General features: G+C 32.2%; 1 protein-coding gene across 1 annotated transcript in view; it reads right to left on the bottom strand.

Annotated features, from left to right (window-relative positions):
* The window catches only part of LOC147644996 (uncharacterized), a 55,776-nt gene extending 31,737 nt beyond the window's left edge, over positions 1 to 24,039 (bottom strand). Inside the window, exons 1-2 of the mRNA XM_086834772.1 lie at positions 23,798 to 24,039; positions 23,533 to 23,669 (exon numbers count right to left, since the gene is read on the bottom strand). Of these exons, the coding sequence (XP_086690898.1) occupies positions 23,533 to 23,628 (96 nt within the window). The 5' untranslated portion in view covers positions 23,629 to 23,669; positions 23,798 to 24,039. The remainder of the gene's footprint in view (positions 1 to 23,532; positions 23,670 to 23,797) is intronic.
* Between the last annotated feature and the right edge of the window lie 148 nt (positions 24,040 to 24,187).

Below are 24,187 nucleotides of genomic sequence, written 5' to 3'. Positions count from 1 at the left end.
AGTTTTATTAACCTGCTAAAAATTAGCATACTGCCGCTTTCCGAATTGAAATTAATGCGTTTTTGGCTTAGTTATGAGATTTTTAAAATTTGATTTGTCGAAAAATTTCAAATAAAAATATTGTTAATATCGGTACAAAAATGGTAATGGGCCTTCAGTCAGAAGCTTAAAAGAAAGTGAAGGAGTCATTTCCGACCCTATAAATCATATATATTCTTGATCAGCATCTACAGGGCTTTCTTTCTAGCTTTATCCGGCCGAAAAAAATTTTTCCCAAAATTTCCTATTTTTCGGAAAAAAAGGAAAGGGGTTACATCATGAAAATCTGCAAAAATCGGGCAAAAATTCACGTTTTAAATGGAGTATGCAGTTTTATTAACCTGCTAAAAATTAGCATACTGCCGCTTTCCGAATTCAAATTAATGCGTTTTTGGCTTAGTTATGAGATTTTTAAAATTTGATTTGTCGAAAAATTTCAAATAAAAATATTGTTAATATCGGTACAAAAATGGTAATGGGCCTTCAGTCAGAAGCTTAAAAGAAAGTGAAGGAGTCATTTCCGACCCTATAAATCATATATATTCTTGATCAGCATCTACAGGGCTTTCTTTCTAGCTTTATCCGGCCGAAAAAAAATTTTTCCGAAATTTCCCATTTTTCGGAAAAAAAGGAAAGGGGTTACATCATGAAAATCTGCAAAAATCGGGCAAAAATTCACGTTTTAAATGGAGTATGCAGTTTTATTAACCTGCTAAAAATTAGCATACTGCCGCTTTCCGAATTCAAATTAATGCGTTTTTGGCTTAGTTATGAGATTTTTAAAATTTGATTTGTCGAAAAATTTCAAATAAAAATATTGTTAATATCGGTACAAAAATGGTAATGGGCCTTCAGTCAGAAGCTTAAAAGAAAGTGAAGGAGTCATTTCCGACCCTATAAATCATATATATTCTTGATCAGCATCTACAGGGCTTTCTTTCTAGCTTTATCCGGCCGAAAAAAAATTTTTCCGAAATTTCCCATTTTTCGGAAAAAAAGGAAAGGGGTTACATCATGAAAATCTGCAAAAATCGGGCAAAAATTCACGTTTTAAATGGAGTATGCAGTTTTATTAACCTGCTAAAAATTAGCATACTGCCGCTTTCCGAATTGAAATTAATGCGTTTTTGGCTTAGTTATGAGATTTTTAAAATTTGATTTGTCGAAAAATTTCAAATAAAAATATTGTTAATATCGGTACAAAAATGGTAATGGGCCTTCAGTCAGAAGCTTAAAAGAAAGTGAAGGAGTCATTTCCGACCCTATAAATCATATATATTCTTGATCAGCATCTACAGGGCTTTCTTTCTAGCTTTATCCGGCCGAAAAAAAATTTTTCCGAAATTTCCTATTTTTCGGAAAAAAAGGAAAGGGGTTACATCATGAAAATCTGCAAAAATCGGGCAAAAATTCACGTTTTAAATGGAGTATGCAGTTTTATTAACCTGCTAAAAATTAGCATACTGCCGCTTTCCGAATTGAAATTAATGCGTTTTTGGCTTAGTTATGAGATTTTTAAAATTTGATTTGTCGAAAAATTTCAAATAAAAATATTGTTAATATCGGTACAAAAATGGTAATGGGCCTTCAGTCAGAAGCTTAAAAGAAAGTGAAGGAGTCATTTCCGACCCTATAAATCATATATATTCTTGATCAGCATCTACAGGGCTTTCTTTCTAGCTTTATCCGGCCGAAAAAAAATTTTTCCGAAATTTCCCATTTTTCGGAAAAAAAGGAAAGGGGTTACATCATGAAAATCTGCAAAAATCGGGCAAAAATTCACGTTTTAAATGGAGTATGCAGTTTTATTAACCTGCTAAAAATTAGCATACTGCCGCTTTCCGAATTGAAATTAATGCGTTTTTGGCTTAGTTATGAGATTTTTAAAATTTGATTTGTCGAAAAATTTCAAATAAAAATATTGTTAATATCGGAACAAAAATGGTAATGGGCCTTTAGTCAGAAGCATAAAAGAAAGTGAAGGAGTCATTTCCGACCCTATAAATCATATATATTCTTGATCAGCATCTACAGGGCTTTCTTTCTAGCTTTATCCGGCCGAAAAAAAATTTTTCCGAAATTTCCCATTTTTCGGAAAAAAAGGAAAGGGGTTACATCATGAAAATCTGCAAAAATCGGGCAAAAATTCACGTTTTAAATGGAGTATGCAGTTTTATTAACCTGCTAAAAATTAGCATACTGCCGCTTTCCGAATTGAAATTAATGCGTTTTTGGCTTAGTTATGAGATTTTTAAAATTTGATTTGTCGAAAAATTTCAAATAAAAATATTGTTAATATCGGTACAAAAATGGTAATGGGCCTTCAGTCAGAAGCTTAAAAGAAAGTGAAGGAGTCATTTCCGACCCTATAAATCATATATATTCTTGATCAGCATCTACAGGGCTTTCTTTCTAGCTTTATCCGGCCGAAAAAAAAATTTTTCAGAAATTTCCCATTTTTCGGAAAAAAGGAAAGGGGTTACATCATGAAAATTTGCAAAAATCGGCAAAAAAATCACGTTTTAAATTGAGTATGCAGTTTTATTAACCTGCTAAAAATTAGCATACTGCCGCTTTCCGAATTGAAATTAATGCGTTTTTGGCTTAGTTATGAGATTTTTAAAATTTGATTTGTCGAAAAATTTCAAATAAAAATATTGTTAATATCGGTACAAAAATGGTAATGGGCCTTCAGTCAGAAGCTTAAAAGAAAGTGAAGGAGTCATTTCCGACCCTATAAATCATATATATTCTTGATCAGCATCTACAGGGCTTTCTTTCTAGCTTTATCCGGCCGAAAAAAAAATTTTTCAGAAATTTCCCATTTTTCGGAAAAAAGGAAAGGGGTTACATCATGAAAATTTGCAAAAATCGGCAAAAAAATCACGTTTTAAATTGAGTATGCAGTTTTATTAACCTGCTAAAAATTAGCATACTGCCGCTTTCCGAATTGAAATTAATGCGTTTTTGGCTTAGTTATGAGATTTTTAAAATTTGATTTGTCGAAAAATTTCAAATAAAAATATTGTTAATATCGGAACAAAAATGGTAATGGGCCTTTAGTCAGAAGCATAAAAGAAAGTGAAGGAGTCATTTCCGACCCTATAAATCATATATATTCTTGATCAGCATCTACAGGGCTTTCTTTCTAGCTTTATCCGGCCGAAAAAAAACTTTTTCAGAAATTTCCCATTTTTCGGAAAAAAGGAAAGGGGTTACATCATGAAAAATTGCAAAAATCGGCAAAAAATACATGTTTTAAATGGAGTATGCAGTTTTATTAACCTGCTAAAAATTAGCATACTGCCGCTTTCCGAATTGAAATTAATGCGTTTTTGGCTTAGTTATGAGATTTTTAAAATTTGATTTGTCGAAAAATTTCAAATAAAAATATTGTTAATATCGGTACAAAAATGGTAATGGGCCTTCAGTCAGAAGCTTAAAAGAAAGTGAAGGAGTCATTTCCGACCCTATAAATCATATATATTCTTGATCAGCATCTACAGGGCTTTCTTTCTAGCTTTATCCGGCCGAAAAAAAATTTTTCCGAAATTTCCCATTTTTCGGAAAAAAAGGAAAGGGGTTACATCATGAAAATCTGCAAAAATCGGGCAAAAATTCACGTTTTAAATGGAGTATGCAGTTTTATTAACCTGCTAAAAATTAGCATACTGCCGCTTTCCGAATTGAAATTAATGCGTTTTTGGCTTAGTTATGCGATTTTTAAAATTTGATTTGTCGAAAAATTGCAAATAAAAATATTGTTAATATCGGTACAAAAATGGTAATGGGCCTTCAGTCAGAAGCTTAAAAGAAAGTGAAGGAGTCATTTCCGACCCTATAAATCATATATATTCTTGATCAGCATCTACAGGGCTTTCTTTCTAGCTTTATCCGGCCGAAAAAAAATTTTTCCGAAATTTCCCATTTTTCGGAAAAAAAGGAAAGGGGTTACATCATGAAAATTTGCAAAAATCGGCAAAAAAATCACGTTTTAAATTGAGTATGCAGTTTTATTAACCTGCTAAAAATTAGCATACTGCCGCTTTCCGAATTGAAATTAATGCGTTTTTGGCTTAGTTATGAGATTTTTAAAATTTGATTTGTCGAAAAATTTCAAATAAAAATATTGTTAATATCGGAACAAAAATGGTAATGGGCCTTTAGTCAGAAGCATAAAAGAAAGTGAAGGAGTCATTTCCGACCCTATAAATCATATATATTCTTGATCAGCATCTACAGGGCTTTCTTTCTAGCTTTATCCGGCCGAAAAAAAATTTTTCCGAAATTTCCCATTTTTCGGAAAAAAAGGAAAGGGGTTACATCATGAAAATTTGCAAAAATCGGCAAAAAAATCACGTTTTAAATTGAGTATGCAGTTTTATTAACCTGCTAAAAATTAGCATACTGCCGCTTTCCGAATTGAAATTAATGCGTTTTTGGCTTAGTTATGAGATTTTTAAAATTTGATTTGTCGAAAAATTTCAAATAAAAATATTGTTAATATCGGAACAAAAATGGTAATGGGCCTTTAGTCAGAAGCATAAAAGAAAGTGAAGGAGTCATTTCCGACCCTATAAATCATATATATTCTTGATCAGCATCTACAGGGCTTTCTTTCTAGCTTTATCCGGCCGAAAAAAAACTTTTTCAGAAATTTCCCATTTTTCGGAAAAAAGGAAAGGGGTTACATCATGAAAAATTGCAAAAATCGGCAAAAAATACATGTTTTAAATGGAGTATGCAGTTTTATTAACCTGCTAAAAATTAGCATACTGCCGCTTTCCGAATTGAAATTAATGCGTTTTTGGCTTAGTTATGAGATTTTTAAAATTTGATTTGTCGAAAAATTTCAAATAAAAATATTGTTAATATCGGTACAAAAATGGTAATGGGCCTTCAGTCAGAAGCTTAAAAGAAAGTGAAGGAGTCATTTCCGACCCTATAAATCATATATATTCTTGATCAGCATCTACAGGGCTTTCTTTCTAGCTTTATCCGGCCGAAAAAAAATTTTTCCGAAATTTCCCATTTTTCGGAAAAAAAGGAAAGGGGTTACATCATGAAAATCTGCAAAAATCGGGCAAAAATTCACGTTTTAAATGGAGTATGCAGTTTTATTAACCTGCTAAAAATTAGCATACTGCCGCTTTCCGAATTCAAATTAATGCGTTTTTGGCTTAGTTATGCGATTTTTAAAATTTGATTTGTCGAAAAATTTCAAATAAAAATATTGTTAATATCGGTACAAAAATGGTAATGGGCCTTCAGTCAGAAGCTTAAAAGAAAGTGAAGGAGTCATTTCCGACCCTATAAATCATATATATTCTTGATCAGCATCTACAGGGCTTTCTTTCTAGCTTTATCCGGCCGAAAAAAATTTTTCCGAAATTTCCCATTTTTCGGAAAAAAAGGAAAGGGGTTACATCATGAAAATCTGCAAAAATCGGGCAAAAATTCACGTTTTAAATGGAGTATGCAGTTTTATTAACCTGCTAAAAATTAGCATACTGCCGCTTTCCGAATTGAAATTAATGCGTTTTTGGCTTAGTTATGAGATTTTTAAAATTTGATTTGTCGAAAAATTTCAAATAAAAATATTGTTAATATCGGTACAAAAATGGTAATGGGCCTTCAGTCAGAAGCTTAAAAGAAAGTGAAGGAGTCATTTCCGACCCTATAAATCATATATATTCTTGATCAGCATCTACAGGGCTTTCTTTCTAGCTTTATCCGGCCGAAAAAAAAATTTTTCAGAAATTTCCCATTTTTCGGAAAAAAGGAAAGGGGTTACATCATGAAAATTTGCAAAAATCGGCAAAAAAATCACGTTTTAAATTGAGTATGCAGTTTTATTAACCTGCTAAAAATTAGCATACTGCCGCTTTCCGAATTGAAATTAATGCGTTTTTGGCTTAGTTATGAGATTTTTAAAATTTGATTTGTCGAAAAATTTCAAATAAAAATATTGTTAATATCGGTACAAAAATGGTAATGGGCCTTTATTCAGAAGCATAAAAGAAAGTGATGGAGTCATTTCCGACCCTATAAATCATATATATTCTTGATCAGCATCTACAGGGCTTTCTTTCTAGCTTTATCCGGCCGAAAAAAAACTTTTTCAGAAATTTCCCATTTTTCGGAAAAAAGGAAAGGGGTTACATCATGAAAATTTGCAAAAATCGGCAAAAAATACATGTTTTAAATGGAGTATGCAGTTTTATTAACCTGCTAAAAATTTGCATACTGCCGCTTTCCGAATTGAAATTAATGCGTTTTTGGCTTAGTTATGAGATTTTTAAAATTTGATTTGTCGAAAAATTTCAAATAAAAATATTGTTAATATCGGTACAAAAATGGTAATGGGCCTTCAGTCAGAAGCTTAAAAGAAAGTGAAGGAGTCATTTCCGACCCTATAAATCATATATATTCTTGATCAGCATCTACAGGGCTTTCTTTCTAGCTTTATCCGGCCGAAAAAAAATTTTTCCGAAATTTCCCATTTTTCGGAAAAAAAGGAAAGGGGTTACATCATGAAAATCTGCAAAAATCGGGCAAAAATTCACGTTTTAAATGGAGTATGCAGTTTTATTAACCTGCTAAAAATTAGCATACTGCCGCTTTCCGAATTGAAATTAATGCGTTTTTGGCTTAGTTATGAGATTTTTAAAATTTGATTTGTCGAAAAATTTCAAATAAAAATATTGTTAATATCGGAACAAAAATGGTAATGGGCCTTTAGTCAGAAGCATAAAAGAAAGTGAAGGAGTCATTTCCGACCCTATAAATCATATATATTCTTGATCAGCATCTACAGGGCTTTCTTTCTAGCTTTATCCGGCCGAAAAAAAATTTTTCCGAAATTTCCCATTTTTCGGAAAAAAAGGAAAGGGGTTACATCATGAAAATTTGCAAAAATCGGCAAAAAAATCACGTTTTAAATTGAGTATGCAGTTTTATTAACCTGCTAAAAATTAGCATACTGCCGCTTTCCGAATTGAAATTAATGCGTTTTTGGCTTAGTTATGAGATTTTTAAAATTTGATTTGTCGAAAAATTTCAAATAAAAATATTGTTAATATCGGAACAAAAATGGTAATGGGCCTTTAGTCAGAAGCATAAAAGAAAGTGAAGGAGTCATTTCCGACCCTATAAATCATATATATTCTTGATCAGCATCTACAGGGCTTTCTTTCTAGCTTTATCCGGCCGAAAAAAAACTTTTTCAGAAATTTCCCATTTTTCGGAAAAAAGGAAAGGGGTTACATCATGAAAAATTGCAAAAATCGGCAAAAAATACATGTTTTAAATGGAGTATGCAGTTTTATTAACCTGCTAAAAATTAGCATACTGCCGCTTTCCGAATTGAAATTAATGCGTTTTTGGCTTAGTTATGAGATTTTTAAAATTTGATTTGTCGAAAAATTTCAAATAAAAATATTGTTAATATCGGTACAAAAATGGTAATGGGCCTTCAGTCAGAAGCTTAAAAGAAAGTGAAGGAGTCATTTCCGACCCTATAAATCATATATATTCTTGATCAGCATCTACAGGGCTTTCTTTCTAGCTTTATCCGGCCGAAAAAAAATTTTTCCGAAATTTCCCATTTTTCGGAAAAAAAGGAAAGGGGTTACATCATGAAAATCTGCAAAAATCGGGCAAAAATTCACGTTTTAAATGGAGTATGCAGTTTTATTAACCTGCTAAAAATTAGCATACTGCCGCTTTCCGAATTCAAATTAATGCGTTTTTGGCTTAGTTATGCGATTTTTAAAATTTGATTTGTCGAAAAATTTCAAATAAAAATATTGTTAATATCGGTACAAAAATGGTAATGGGCCTTCAGTCAGAAGCTTAAAAGAAAGTGAAGGAGTCATTTCCGACCCTATAAATCATATATATTCTTGATCAGCATCTACAGGGCTTTCTTTCTAGCTTTATCCGGCCGAAAAAAATTTTTCCGAAATTTCCCATTTTTCGGAAAAAAAGGAAAGGGGTTACATCATGAAAATCTGCAAAAATCGGGCAAAAATTCACGTTTTAAATGGAGTATGCAGTTTTATTAACCTGCTAAAAATTAGCATACTGCCGCTTTCCGAATTGAAATTAATGCGTTTTTGGCTTAGTTATGAGATTTTTAAAATTTGATTTGTCGAAAAATTTCAAATAAAAATATTGTTAATATCGGTACAAAAATGGTAATGGGCCTTCAGTCAGAAGCTTAAAAGAAAGTGAAGGAGTCATTTCCGACCCTATAAATCATATATATTCTTGATCAGCATCTACAGGGCTTTCTTTCTAGCTTTATCCGGCCGAAAAAAAAATTTTTCAGAAATTTCCCATTTTTCGGAAAAAAGGAAAGGGGTTACATCATGAAAATTTGCAAAAATCGGCAAAAAAATCACGTTTTAAATTGAGTATGCAGTTTTATTAACCTGCTAAAAATTAGCATACTGCCGCTTTCCGAATTCAAATTAATGCGTTTTTGGCTTAGTTATGCGATTTTTAAAATTTGATTTGTCGAAAAATTTCAAATAAAAATATTGTTAATATCGGTACAAAAATGGTAATGGGCCTTCAGTCAGAAGCTTAAAAGAAAGTGAAGGAGTCATTTCCGACCCTATAAATCATATATATTCTTGATCAGCATCTACAGGGCTTTCTTTCTAGCTTTATCCGGCCGAAAAAAATTTTTCCGAAATTTCCCATTTTTCGGAAAAAAAGGAAAGGGGTTACATCATGAAAATCTGCAAAAATCGGGCAAAAATTCACGTTTTAAATGGAGTATGCAGTTTTATTAACCTGCTAAAAATTAGCATACTGCCGCTTTCCGAATTGAAATTAATGCGTTTTTGGCTTAGTTATGAGATTTTTAAAATTTGATTTGTCGAAAAATTTCAAATAAAAATATTGTTAATATCGGTACAAAAATGGTAATGGGCCTTCAGTCAGAAGCTTAAAAGAAAGTGAAGGAGTCATTTCCGACCCTATAAATCATATATATTCTTGATCAGCATCTACAGGGCTTTCTTTCTAGCTTTATCCGGCCGAAAAAAAAATTTTTCAGAAATTTCCCATTTTTCGGAAAAAAGGAAAGGGGTTACATCATGAAAATTTGCAAAAATCGGCAAAAAAATCACGTTTTAAATTGAGTATGCAGTTTTATTAACCTGCTAAAAATTAGCATACTGCCGCTTTCCGAATTGAAATTAATGCGTTTTTGGCTTAGTTATGAGATTTTTAAAATTTGATTTGTCGAAAAATTTCAAATAAAAATATTGTTAATATCGGTACAAAAATGGTAATGGGCCTTTATTCAGAAGCATAAAAGAAAGTGATGGAGTCATTTCCGACCCTATAAATCATATATATTCTTGATCAGCATCTACAGGGCTTTCTTTCTAGCTTTATCCGGCCGAAAAAAAACTTTTTCAGAAATTTCCCATTTTTCGGAAAAAAGGAAAGGGGTTACATCATGAAAATTTGCAAAAATCGGCAAAAAATACATGTTTTAAATGGAGTATGCAGTTTTATTAACCTGCTAAAAATTTGCATACTGCCGCTTTCCGAATTGAAATTAATGCGTTTTTGGCTTAGTTATGAGATTTTTAAAATTTGATTTGTCGAAAAATTTCAAATAAAAATATTGTTAATATCGGTACAAAAATGGTAATGGGCCTTCAGTCAGAAGCTTAAAAGAAAGTGAAGGAGTCATTTCCGACCCTATAAATCATATATATTCTTGATCAGCATCTACAGGGCTTTCTTTCTAGCTTTATCCGGCCGAAAAAAAATTTTTCCGAAATTTCCCATTTTTCGGAAAAAAAGGAAAGGGGTTACATCATGAAAATCTGCAAAAATCGGGCAAAAATTCACGTTTTAAATGGAGTATGCAGTTTTATTAACCTGCTAAAAATTAGCATACTGCCGCTTTCCGAATTGAAATTAATGCGTTTTTGGCTTAGTTATGAGGTTTTTAAAATTTGATTTGTCGAAAAATTTCAAATAAAAATATTGTTAATATCGGTACAAAAATGGTAATGGGCCTTTATTCAGAAGCATAAAAGAAAGTGATGGAGTCATTTCCGACCCTATAAATCATATATATTCTTGATCAGCATCTACAGGGCTTTCTTTCTAGCTTTATCCGGCCGAAAAAAAACTTTTTCAGAAATTTCCCATTTTTCGGAAAAAAGGAAAGGGGTTACATCATGAAAATTTGCAAAAATCGGCAAAAAATACATGTTTTAAATGGAGTATGCAGTTTTATTAACCTGCTAAAAATTTGCATACTGCCGCTTTCCGAATTGAAATTAATGCGTTTTTGGCTTAGTTATGAGATTTTTAAAATTTGATTTGTCGAAAAATTTCAAATAAAAATATTGTTAATATCGGTACAAAAATGGTAATGGGCCTTCAGTCAGAAGCTAAAAGAAAGTGAAGGAGTCATTTCCGACCCTATAAATCATATATATTCTTGATCAGCATCTACAGGGCTTTCTTTCTAGCTTTATCCGGCCGAAAAAAAAATTTTTCCGAAATTTCCCATTTTTCGGAAAAAAGGAAAGGGGTTACATCATGAAAATCTGCAAAAATCGGGCAAAAATTCACGTTTTAAATGGAGTATGCAGTTTTATTAACCTGCTAAAAATTAGCATACTGCCGCTTTCCGAATTGAAATTAATGCGTTTTTGGCTTAGTTATGAGATTTTTAAAATTTGATTTGTCGAAAAATTTCAAATAAAAATATTGTTAATATCGGTACAAAAATGGTAATGGGCCTTTAGTCAGAAGCTTAAAAGAAAGCGAAGGAGTCATTTCCGACCCTATAAATCATATATATTCTTGATCAGCATCTACAGGGCTTTCTTTCTAGCTTTATCCGGCCGAAAAAAAAATTGTTCAGAAATTTCCCATTTTTCGGAAAAAAGGAAAGGGGTTACATCATGAAAATTTGCAAAAATCGGCAAAAAATACACGTTTTAAATGGAGTATGCAGTTTTATTAACCTGCTAAAAATTTGCATACTGCCGCTTTCCGAATTGAAATTAATGCGTTTTTGGCTTAGTTATGAGATTTTTAAAATTTGATTTGTCGAAAAATTTCAAATAAAAATATTGTTAATATCGGTACAAAAATGGTAATGGGCCTTCAGTCAGAAGCTAAAAGAAAGTGAAGGAGTCATTTCCGACCCTATAAATCATATATATTCTTGATCAGCATCTACAGGGCTTTCTTTCTAGCTTTATCCGGCCGAAAAAAAAATTGTTCAGAAATTTCCCATTTTTCGGAAAAAAAGGAAAGGGGTTACATCATGAAAATCTGCAAAAATCGGGCAAAAATTCACGTTTTAAATGGAGTATGCAGTTTTATTAACCTGCTAAAAATTAGCATACTGCCGCTTTCCGAATTGAAATTAATGCGTTTTTGGCTTAGTTATGAGATTTTTAAAATTTGATTTGTCGAAAAATTTCAAATAAAAATATTGTTAATATCGGTACAAAAATGGTAATGGGCCTTCAGTCAGAAGCTAAAAGAAAGTGAAGGAGTCATTTCCGACCCTATAAATCATATATATTCTTGATCAGCATCTACAGGGCTTTCTTTCTAGCTTTATCCGGCCGAAAAAAAAATTGTTCAGAAATTTCCCATTTTTCGGAAAAAAGGAAAGGGGTTACATCATGAAAATTTGCAAAAATCGGCAAAAAAATCACGTTTTAAATTGAGTATGCAGTTTTATTAACCTGCTAAAAATTAGCAAAATTGTCGAAAAATTTCAAATAAAAATATTGTTAATATCGGTACAAAAATGGTAATGGGCCTTCAGTCAGAAGCTAAAAGAAAGTGAAGGAGTCATTTCCGACCCTATAAATCATATATATTCTTGATCAGCATCTACAGGGCTTTCTTTCTAGCTTTATCCGGCCGAAAAAAAAATTGTTCAGAAATTTCCCATTTTTCGGAAAAAAGGAAAGGGGTTACATCATGAAAATCTGCAAAAATCGGGCAAAAATTCACGTTTTAAATGGAGTATGCAGTTTTATTAACCTGCTAAAAATTAGCATACTGCCGCTTTCCGAATTGAAATTAATGCGTTTTTGGCTTAGTTATGAGATTTTTAAAATTTGATTTGTCGAAAAATTTCAAATAAAAATATTGTTAATATCGGTACAAAAATGGTAATGGGCCTTCAGTCAGAAGCTTAAAAGAAAGTGAAGGAGTCATTTCCGACCCTATAAATCATATATATTCTTGATCAGCATCTACAGGGCTTTCTTTCTAGCTTTATCCGGCCGAAAAAAAAATTGTTCAGAAATTTCCCATTTTTCGGAAAAAAGGAAAGGGGTTACATCATGAAAATTTGCAAAAATCGGCAAAAAAATCACGTTTTAAATTGAGTATGCAGTTTTATTAACCTGCTAAAAATTAGCAAAATTGTCGAAAAATTTCAAATAAAAATATTGTTAATATCGGAACAAAAATGGTAATGGGCCTTTATTCAGAAGCATAAAAGAAAGTGATGGAGTCATTTCCGACCCTATAAATCATATATATTCTTGATCAGCATCTACAGGGCTTTCTTTCTAGCTTTATCCGGCCGAAAAAAAACTTTTTCAGAAATTTCCCATTTTTCGGAAAAAAGGAAAGGGGTTACATCATGAAAATTTGCAAAAATCGGCAAAAAATACATGTTTTAAATGGAGTATGCAGTTTTATTAACCTGCTAAAAATTTGCATACTGCCGCTTTCCGAATTGAAATTAATGCGTTTTTGGCTTAGTTATGAGATTTTTAAAATTTGATTTGTCGAAAAATTTCAAATAAAAATATTGTTAATATCGGTACAAAAATGGTAATGGGCCTTCAGTCAGAAGCTAAAAGAAAGTGAAGGAGTCATTTCCGACCCTATAAATCATATATATTCTTGATCAGCATCTACAGGGCTTTCTTTCTAGCTTTATCCGGCCGAAAAAAAAATTGTTCAGAAATTTCCCATTTTTCGGAAAAAAGGAAAGGGGTTACATCATGAAAATTTGCAAAAATCGGCAAAAAAATACACGTTTTAAATGGAGTATGCAGTTTTATTAACCTGCTAAAAATTAGCATACTGCCGCTTTCCGAATTGAAATTAATGCGTTTTTGGCTTAGTTATGAGATTTTTAAAATTTGATTTGTCGAAAAATTTCAAATAAAAATATTGTTAATATCGGTACAAAAATGGTAATGGGCCTTTAGTCAGAAGCTTAAAAGAAAGCGAAGGAGTCATTTCCGACCCTATAAATCATATATATTCTTGATCAGCATCTACAGGGCTTTCTTTCTAGCTTTATCCGGCCGAAAAAAAAATTGTTCAGAAATTTCCCATTTTTCGGAAAAAAGGAAAGGGGTTACATCATGAAAATTTGCAAAAATCGGCAAAAAATACACGTTTTAAATGGAGTATGCAGTTTTATTAACCTGCTAAAAATTTGCATACTGCCGCTTTCCGAATTGAAATTAATGCGTTTTTGGCTTAGTTATGAGATTTTTAAAATTTGATTTGTCGAAAAATTTCAAATAAAAATATTGTTAATATCGGAACAAAAATGGTAATGGGCCTTTAGTCAGAAGCATAAAAGAAAGTGAAGGAGTCATTTCCGACCCTATAAATCATATATATTCTTGATCAGCATCTACAGGGCTTTCTTTCTAGCTTTATCCGGCCGAAAAAAAACTTTTTCAGAAATTTCCCATTTTTCGGAAAAAAGGAAAGGGTTTACATCATGAAAATTTGCAAAAATCGGCAAAAAATACATGTTTTAAATGGAGTATGCAGTTTTATTAACCTGCTAAAAATTTGCATACTGCCGCTTTCCGAATTGAAATTAATGCGTTTTTGGCTTAGTTATGAGATTTTTAAAATTTGATTTGTCGAAAAATTTCAAATAAAAATATTGTTAATATCGGTACAAAAATGGTAATGGGCCTTTAGTCAGAAGCTTAAAAGAAAGCGAAGGAGTCATTTCCGACCCTATAAATCATATATATTCTTGATCAGCATCTACAGGGCTTTCTTTCTAGCTTTATCCGGCCGAAAAAAAAATTGTTCAGAAATTTCCCATTTTTCGGAAAAAAGGAAAGGGGTTACATCATGAAAATCTGCAAAAATCGGGCAAAAATTCACGTTTTAAATGGAGTATGCAGTTTTATTAACCTGCTAAAAATTAGCATACTGCCGCTTTCCGAATTGAAATTAATGCGTTTTTGGCTTAGTTATGAGATTTTTAAAATTTGATTTGTCGAAAAATTTCAAATAAAAATATTGTTAATATCGGTACAAAAATGGTAATGGGCCTTTAGTCAGAAGCTTAAAAGAAAGCGAAGGAGTCATTTCCGACCCTATAAATCATATATATTCTTGATCAGCATCTACAGGGCTTTCTTTCTAGCTTTATCCGGCCGAAAAAAAATTTTTCAGAAATTTCCCATTTTTCGGAAAAAAGGAAAGGGGTTACATCATGAAAATTTGCAAAAATCGACAAAAAATACACGTTTTAAATGGAGTATGCAGTTTTATTAACCTGCTAAAAATTAGCATACTGCCGCTTTCCGAATTGAAATTAATGCGTTTTTGGCTTAGTTATGAGTTTTTTAAAATTTGATTTGTCGAAAAATTTCAAATAAAAATATTGTTAATATCGGTACAAAAATGGTAATGGGCCTTTAGTCAGAAGCTTAAAAGAAAGCGAAGGAGTCATTTCCGACCCTATAAATCATATATATTCTTGATCAGCATCTACAGGGCTTTCTTTCTAGCTTTATCCGGCCCATTTTTCGGAAAAAAGGAAAGGGGTTACATCATGAAAATCTGCAAAAATCGGGCAAAAATTCACGTTTTAAATGGAGTATGCAGTTTTATTAACCTGCTAAAAATTAGCATACTGCCGCTTTCCGAATTGAAATTAATGCGTTTTTGGCTTAGTTATGAGATTTTTTAAATTTGATTTGTCGAAAATTTTCAAATAAAAATATTGTTAATATCGGTACAAAAATGGTAATGGGCCTTCAGTCAGAAGCTTAAAAGAAAGTGAAGGAGTCATTTCCGACCCTATAAATCATATATATTCTTGATCAGCATCTACAGGGCTTTCTTTCTAGCTTTATCCGGCCGAAAAAAAATTTTTCCGAAATTTCCTATTTTTCGGAAAAAAAGGAAAGGGGTTACATCATGAAAATCTGCAAAAATCGGGCAAAAATTCACGTTTTAAATGGAGTATGCAGTTTTATTAACCTGCTAAAAATTAGCATACTGCCGCTTTCCGAATTGAAATTAATGCGTTTTTGGCTTAGTTATGAGATTTTTTAAATTTGATTTGTCGAAAATTTTCAAATAAAAATATTGTTAATATCGGTACAAAAATGGTAATGGGCCATCATTACATCATGAAAATCTGCAAAAATCGGGCAAAAATTCACGTTTTAAATGGAGTATGCAGTTTTATTAACCTGCTAAAAATTAGCATACTGCCGCTTTCCGAATTGAAATTAATGCGTTTTCGGCTTAGTTATGAGATTTTTAAAATTTGATTTGTCGAAAAATTTCAAATAAAAATATTGTTAATATCGGTACAAAAATGGTAATGGGCCTTCAGTCAGAAGCTTAAAAGAAAGTGAAGGAGTCATTTCCGACCCTATAAATCATATATATTCTTGATCAGCATCTACAGGGCTTTCTTTCTAGCTTTATCCGGCCGAAAAAAAAAATTTTCAGAAATTTCCCATTTTTCGGAAAAAAGGAAAGGGGTTACATCATGAAAATTTGCAAAAATCGGCAAAAAAATACACGTTTTAAATGGAGTATGCAGTTTTATTAACCTGCTAAAAATTAGCATACTGCCGCTTTCCGAATTGAAATTAATGCGTTTTTGGCTTAGTTATGAGATTTTTAAAATTTGATTTGTCGAAAAATTTCAAATAAAAATATTGTTAATATCGGTACAAAAATGGTAATGGGCCTTCAGTCAGAAGCTAAAAGAAAGTGAAGGAGTCATTTCCGACCCTATAAATCATATATATTCTTGATCAGCATCTACAGGGCTTTCTTTCTAGCTTTATCCGGCCCATTTTTCGGAAAAAAGGAAAGGGGTTACATCATGAAAATCTGCAAAAATCGGGCAAAAATTCACGTTTTAAATGGAGTATGCAGTTTTATTAACCTGCTAAAAATTAGCATACTGCCGCTTTCCGAATTGAAATTAATGCGTTTTTGGCTTAGTTATGAGATTTTTAAAAATTGATTTGTCGAAAAATTTCAAATAAAAATATTGTTAATATCGGTACAAAAATGGTAATGGGCCTTCAGTCAGAAGCTTAAAAGAAAGTGAAGGAGTCATTTCCGACCCTATAAATCATATATATTCTTGATCAGCATCTACAGGGCTTTCTTTCTAGCTTTATCCGGCCGAAAAAAAATTTTTCCGAAATTTCCCATTTTTCGGAAAAAAAGGAAAGGGGTTACATCATGAAAATCGGCAAAAATCGGGCAAAAATTCACGTTTTAAATGGAGTATGCAGTTTTATTAACCTGCTAAAAATTAGCATACTGCCGCTTTCCGAATTGAAATTAATGCGTTTTTGGCTTAGTTATGAGATTTTTAAAATTTGATTTGTCGAAAAATTTCAAATAAAAATATTGTTAATATCGGTACAAAAATGGTAATGGGCCTTCAGTCAGAAGCTTAAAAGAAAGTGAAGGAGTCATTTCCGACCCTATAAATCATATATATTCTTGATCAGCATCTACAGGGCTTTCTTTCTAGCTTTATCCGGCCGAAAAAAATTTTTTCCAAAATTTCCTATTATTCGGAAAAAAAGGAAAGGGGTTACATCATGAAAATCTGCAAAAATCGGGCAAAAATTCACGTTTTAAATGGAGTATGCAGTTTTATTAACCTGCTAAAAATTAGCATACTGCCGCTTTCCGAATTGAAATTAATGCGTTTTTGACTTAGTTATGAGATTTTTAAAATTTGATTTGTCGAAAAATTTCAAATAAAAATATTGTTAATATCGGTACAAAAATGGTAATGGGCCTTCAGTCAGAAGCTTAAAAGAAAGTGAAGGAGTCATTTCTGACCCTATAAATCATATATATTCTTGATCAGCATCTACAGGGCTTTCTTTCTAGCTTTATCCGGCCGAAAAAAAAATTTTCCGAAATTTCCTATTTTTCGGAAAAAAAAGGAAAGGGGTTACATCATGAAAATCTGCAAAAATCGGGCAAAAATTCACGTTTTAAATGGAGTATGCAGTTTTATTAACCTGCTAAAAATTAGCATACTGCCGCTTTCCGAATTGAAATTAATGCGTTTTTGGCTTAGTTATGAGATTTTTAAAATTTGATTTGTCGAAAAATTTCAAATAAAAATATTGTTAATATCGGTACAAAAATGGTAATGGGCCTTCAGTCAGAAGCTTAAAAGAAAGTGAAGGAGTCATTTCTGACCCTATAAATCATATATATTCTTGATCAGCATCTACAGGGCTTTCTTTCTAGCTTTATCCGGCCGAAAAAAAATTTTTCCGAAATTTCCTATTTTTCGGAAAAAAAAGGAAAGGGGTTACATCATGAAAATCTACAAAAATCGGGCAAAAATTCACGTTTTAAATGGAGTATGCAGTTTTATTAACCTGCTAAAAATTAGCATACTGCCGCTTTCCGAATTGAAATTAATGCGTTTTTGGCTTAGTTATGAGATTTTTAAAATTTGATTTGTCGAAAAATTTCAAATAAAAATATTGTTAATATCGGTACAAAAATGGTAATGGGCCTTCAGTCAGAAGCTTAAAAGAAAGTGAAGGAGTCATTTCTGACCCTATAAATCATATATATTCTTGATCAGCATCTACAGGGCTTTCTTTCTAGCTTTATCCGGCCGAAAAAAAATTTTTCCGAAATTTCCTATTTTTCGGAAAAAAAAGGAAAGGGGTTACATCATGAAAATCTGCAAAAATCGGGCAAAAATTCACGTTTTAAATGGAGTATGCAGTTTTATTAACCTGCTAAAAATTAGCATACTGCCGCTTTCCGAATTGAAATTAATGCGTTTTTGGCTTAGTTATGAGATTTTTAAAATTTGATTTGTCGAAAAATTTCAAATAAAAATATTGTTAATATCGGTACAAAAATGGTAATGGGCCTTCAGTCAGAAGCTTAAAAGAAAGTGAAGGAGTCATTTCTGACCCTATAAATCATATATATTCTTGATCAGCATCTACAGGGCTTTCTTTCTAGCTTTATCCGGCCGAAAAAAAATTTTTCCGAAATTTCCTATTTTTCGGAAAAAAAAGGAAAGGGGTTACATCATGAAAATCTGCAAAAATCGGGCAAAAATTCACGTTTTAAATGGAGTATGCAGTTTTATTAACCTGCTAAAAATTAGCATACTGCCGCTTTCCGAATTGAAATTAATGCGTTTTTGGCTTAGTTATGAGATTTTTAAAATTTGATTTGTCGAAAAATTTCAAATAAAAATATTGTTAATATCGGTACAAAAATGGTAATGGGCCTTCAGTCAGAAGCTTAAAAGAAAGTGAAGGAGTCATTTCTGACCCTATAAATCATATATATTCTTGATCAGCATCTACAGGGCTTTCTTTCTAGCTTTATCCGGCCGAAAAAAAATTTTTCCGAAATTTCCTATTTTTCGGAAAAAAAAAGGAAAGGGGTTACATCATGAAAATCTGCAAAAATCGGGCAAAAATTCACGTTTTAAATGGAGTATGCAGTTTTATTAACCTGCTAAAAATTAGCATACTGCCGCTTTCCGAATTGAAATTAATGCGTTTTTGGCTTAGTTATGAGATTTTTAAAATTTGATTTGTCGAAAAATTTCAAATAAAAATATTGTTAATATCGGTACAAAAATGGTAATGGGCCTTCAGTCAGAAGCTTAAAAGAAAGTGAAGGAGTCATTTCCGACCCTATAAATCATATATATTCTTGATCAGCATCTACAGGGCTTTCTTTCTAGCTTTATCCGGCCGAAAAAAAATTTTTTCCGAAATTTCCTATTTTTCGGAAAAAAGGAAAGGGGTTACATCATGAAAATCTGCAAAAATCGGGCAAAAATTCACGTTTTAAATGGAGTATGCAGTTTTATTAACCTGCTAAAAATTAGCATACTGCCGCTTTCCGAATTGAAATTAATGCGTTTTTGGCTTAGTTATGAGATTTTTAAAATTTGATTTGTCGAAAAATTTCAAATAAAAATATTGTTAATATCGGTACAAAAATGGTAATGGGCCTTCAGTCAGAAGCTTAAAAGAAAGTGAAGGAGTCATTTCCGACCCTATAAATCATATATATTCTTGATCAGCATCTACAGGGCTTTCTTTCTAGCTTTATCCGGCCGAAAAAAAATTTTTCCGAAATTTCCTATTTTTCGGAAAAAAAAAGGAAAGGGGTTACATCATGAAAATCTGCAAAAATCGGGCAAAAATTCACGTTTTAAATGGAGTATGCAGTTTTATTAACCTGCTAAAAATTAGCATACTGCCGCTTTCCGAATTGAAATTAATGCGTTTTTGGCTTAGTTATGAGATTTTTAAAATTTGATTTGTCGAAAAATTTCAAATAAAAATATTGTTAATATCGGTACAAAAATGGTAATGGGCCTTCAGTCAGAAGCTTAAAAGAAAGTGAAGGAGTCATTTCCGACCCTATAAATCATATATATTCTTGATCAGCATCTACAGGGCTTTCTTTCTAGCTTTATCCGGCCGAAAAAAAAATTTTTCAGAAATTTCCCATTTTTCGGAAAAAAGGAAAGGGGTTACATCATGAAAATTTGCAAAAATCGGCAAAAAATACACGTTTTAAATGGAGTATGCAGTTTTATTAACCTGCTAAAAATTAGCATACTGCCGTTTTCCGAATTGAAATTAATGCGTTTTTGGCTTAGTTATGAGATTTTTAAAATTTGATTTGTCGAAAAATTTCAAATAAAAATATTGTTAATATCGGTACAAAAATGGTAATGGGCCTTCAGTCAGAAGCTTAAAAGAAAGTGAAGGAGTCATTTCCGACCCTATAAATCATATATATTCTTGATCAGCATCTACAGGGCTTTCTTTCTAGCTTTATCCGGCCGAAAAAAAAATTTTTCAGAAATTTCCCATTTTTCGGAAAAAAGGAAAGGGGTTACATCATGAAAATTTGCAAAAATCGGCAAAAAATACACGTTTTAAATGGAGTATGCAGTTTTATTAACCTGCTAAAAATTAGCATACTGCCGCTTTCCGAATTGAAATTAATGCGTTTTTGGCTTAGTTCTGAGATTTTTAAAATTTGATTTGTCGAAAAATTTCAAATAAAAATATTGTTAATATCGGTACAAAAATGGTAATGGGCCTTCAGTCAGAAGCTAAAAGAAAGTGAAGGAGTCATTTCCGACCCTATAAATCATATATATTCTTGATCAGCATCTACAGGGCTTTCTTTCTAGCTTTATCCGGCCGAAAAAAAATTTTTCCGAAATTTCCTATTTTTCGGAAAAAAAAGGAAAGGGGTTACATCATGAAAATCTGCAAAAATCGGGCAAAAATTCACGTTTTAAATGGAGTATGCAGTTTTATTAACCTGCTAAAAATTAGCATACTGCCGCTTTCCGAATTGAAATTAATGCGTTTTTGGCTTAGTTATGAGATTTTTAAAATTTGATTTGTCGAAAAATTTCAAATAAAAATATTGTTAATATCGGTACAAAAATGGTAATGGGCCTTCAGTCAGAAGCTTAAAAGAAAGTGAAGGAGTCATTTCTGACCCTATAAATCATATATATTCTTGATCAGCATCTACAGGGCTTTCTTTCTAGCTTTATCCGGCCGAAAAAAAATTTTTCCGAAATTTCCTATTTTTCGGAAAAAAAAGGAAAGGGGTTACATCATGAAAATCTGCAAAAATCGGGCAAAAATTCACGTTTTAAATGGAGTATGCAGTTTTATTAACCTGCTAAAAATTAGCATACTGCCGCTTTCCGAATTGAAATTAATGCGTTTTTGGCTTAGTTATGAGATTTTTAAAATTTGATTTGTCGAAAAATTTCAAATAAAAATATTGTTAATATCGGTACAAAAATGGTAATGGGCCTTCAGTCAGAAGCTTAAAAGAAAGTGAAGGAGTCATTTCCGACCCTATAAATCATATATATTCTTGATCAGCATCTACAGGGCTTTCTTTCTAGCTTTATCCGGCCGAAAAAAAAATTTTTCAGAAATTTCCCATTTTTCGGAAAAAAGGAAAGGGGTTACATCATGAAAATTTGCAAAAATCGGCAAAAAATTCACGTTTTAAATGGAGTATGCAGTTTTATTAACCTGCTAAAAATTGGCATACTGCCGCTTTCCGAATTGAAATTAATGCGTTTTTGGCTTAGTTATGAGATTTTAAAATTTGATTTGTCGAAGAATTTCAAATAAAAATATTGTTAATATCGGTACAAAAATGGTAATGGGCCTTCAGTCAGAAGCTTAAAAGAAAGTGAAGGAGTCATTTCCGACCCTATAAATCATATATATTCTTGATCAGCATCTACAGGGCTTTCTTTCTAGCTTTATCCGGCCGAAAAAAAAATTTTTCAGAAATTTCCCATTTTTCGGAAAAAAGGAAAGGGGTTACATCATGAAAATTTGCAAAAATCGGGCAAAAATTCACGTTTTAAATGGAGTATGCAGTTTTATTAACCTGCTAAAAATTAGCATACTGTCGCTTTCCGAATTGAAATTAAAGCGTTTTTGGCTTAGTAATGAGATTTTTAAAATTTGATTTGTCGAAAAATTTTAAATAAAAATATTGTTAATATCGGTACAAAAATGGTAATGGGCCTTCAGTCAGAAGCTTAAAAGAAAGTGAAGGAGTCATTTCCGACCCTATATATATATATATATATATATATATATATATATATATATTATATATTCTTGATCAGCATCAACAGGTGAATCTTTTAAGCCATCTCCGGCAGAAATTTCCCATTTAAAAAAAAGGTCTGGCCCGCCCCTCCGCCTCTAAAAGGGGGTGGCGACTGTCACATGGAACAAATCAGCTTCCAAAGTCAGGAAGCTGCAAAAATCAGAAAAAGCTGAAGGATGAGGATGAGGAGAGGGAGGAGGTCCAAAGGCAGGATGCGCCGTCTACTGACGATGGCGGTAATTTCAAGATAAAAAACTATTTAAGTGGTTAGCCAAAACGGATTTTGGGCGCCAAAAAATAATAATAAAGGGTTAAGAAAAAATGGTTGAAAATTTGAAATAAAGTCACATGTCTAATGGTTAAAGTGCAATTAAGAGAATTATTTATAAATTAAATGCTAAGTTCTTAGTGCTACATTTAGATTTAAAGAGTTTGTGGAGGAATATGTAGGGATTCAATAATTATAAATAAGTATTTAATATAATATATAAATGATAAATTAATATATAACATTTTCCCAAATAAAATATTAATTTTTAAGTTATACTGATATTTAAATTAATATTTGTCTGACGCTACATGCTTGAAACTAATAAATTATAATTTAATTAAAAGGAACAATGCAGTTGTTAGTTTTTTACATCATCGTCATCAGCACAAAATAACTTATTTAAAATTCACGTGTAACTAGACGGGTTAAAGGACGGACTAAGTGGACAAAAGGGTTAATGCGGACGGACCGGCCTTTAAATCTTGTAAACAAACATCTAAAACTAGTTTTTAGGTAAGAAAAAGGATGTGAAATTCCCCGCACATGGTAAAGAAAATGTTTAAATGTTATATTTCAATAAAAAAACCGAATATAATCAATTATTCTAGAAATAATAATAAATATAGTAATATAAGGTCTTAAATATTTAATTATATTCATTAAGTTTTGCCAGCAGTTAGTTTTTCTTTTTTAGAATTTACAAATAGCCCAATTGCCGAAATAAAATGTAAACAAAGGCAGCAGCACTCCAGTTTCAAAAATGAGAACCACAAGAGTGGACTGTATTCTCTCCAAGTCCCTCTCCCGCTCTTAGGTTCCACCTACCAGATCGAGAGAGAGCAGACAAAGTCAGTTACGGTACTTCCTAACGGGCATTTCTACGGAGTATTCACGGAAGTGTTGCAAGCTTAGATATTTTTTCTGGCTACATCTAGCAATAACCACAGACGACATGAAATTAACTATTTTCCCGCTAGATCTAGCGCATTCCAATTGCCTAATTATGCATTCTTCAAATGTAATCTGGCGCAATTTTGGCGTGCCCAACACTACTTCTAATAATGAAGTTAGTGCTGTTAACTTTAACTAGGAGTAGCACCAACTTTTTGTGTTCAGCTTTTTTTTAGCTTATTTGTGTTCAAATTCAAGCTAAAACGTCAATAACCTGACAGCACTGACTAAGGGATAGGTGAAACGAAAAAAATTCCGCGCGCAAATGCACAGAAAAGGCGGGCTCAAAAGGAATAAGAAAACATGTTTGGCTCACTCACTCGCATTGAATTATATGCAGCTGCAGCTCCCAACGGCGAATTAGAAAACGAAAACGGACGCAAAAAGACGAAATTAAGCCTTCTTATTGAAGGCATTGAAAACGCGAATACAATTACTTTGCCTGCTTGGATTTCCACTCGCACATAAACAAAAACAACAAAATTAACTAGCCAAGAAAAGCGCACTGATCTTGGCTATGTATATATGCAATCATATATATAAATACTTACATATTAACATGTAATTGCATATAAATGTGCTTACATATATATTTACAGGCATTAAGTAATTAAAAAACACACATACGATCGCGCACCGGGCTGCCCCCGCTTTCCACACACTTTTCACTGCGGGGGCTCACTGATTTTTCGCATTTTCGACTGATTTTCCCCGGTACTTTTCCGTTTGCTTTTACCGTTGACCGACGCGCCGATCTCCTGCATGGAGATTTTTTTCGTTTTCGGTTATTTTTTCCTTCCACTCCGACCGGCGTCGTGGGAGTAACTGATTTTGCACGGCCATCGGGAGAGCTCTCTATGTCATATTGGAAGGAGGCGATGCTTCGGCTTATTGGAAAGCGGCGCCAGAGAGTGAGAGAGATCAGGTGGCCATATTCAAAGCACTTCCTGGATCAACTTAGACTCAAACCATGGT

Source organism: Drosophila serrata, unplaced genomic scaffold (genome assembly GCF_035046125.1).
Source record: "Drosophila serrata isolate PLE 108 unplaced genomic scaffold, ASM3504612v1 contig_36, whole genome shotgun sequence".
NCBI lineage: Eukaryota > Metazoa > Arthropoda > Insecta > Diptera > Drosophilidae > Drosophila > Drosophila serrata.
Note: the sequence above shows the minus strand (reverse complement) of the source record. Positions and strands in the feature narration are given on the sequence as shown.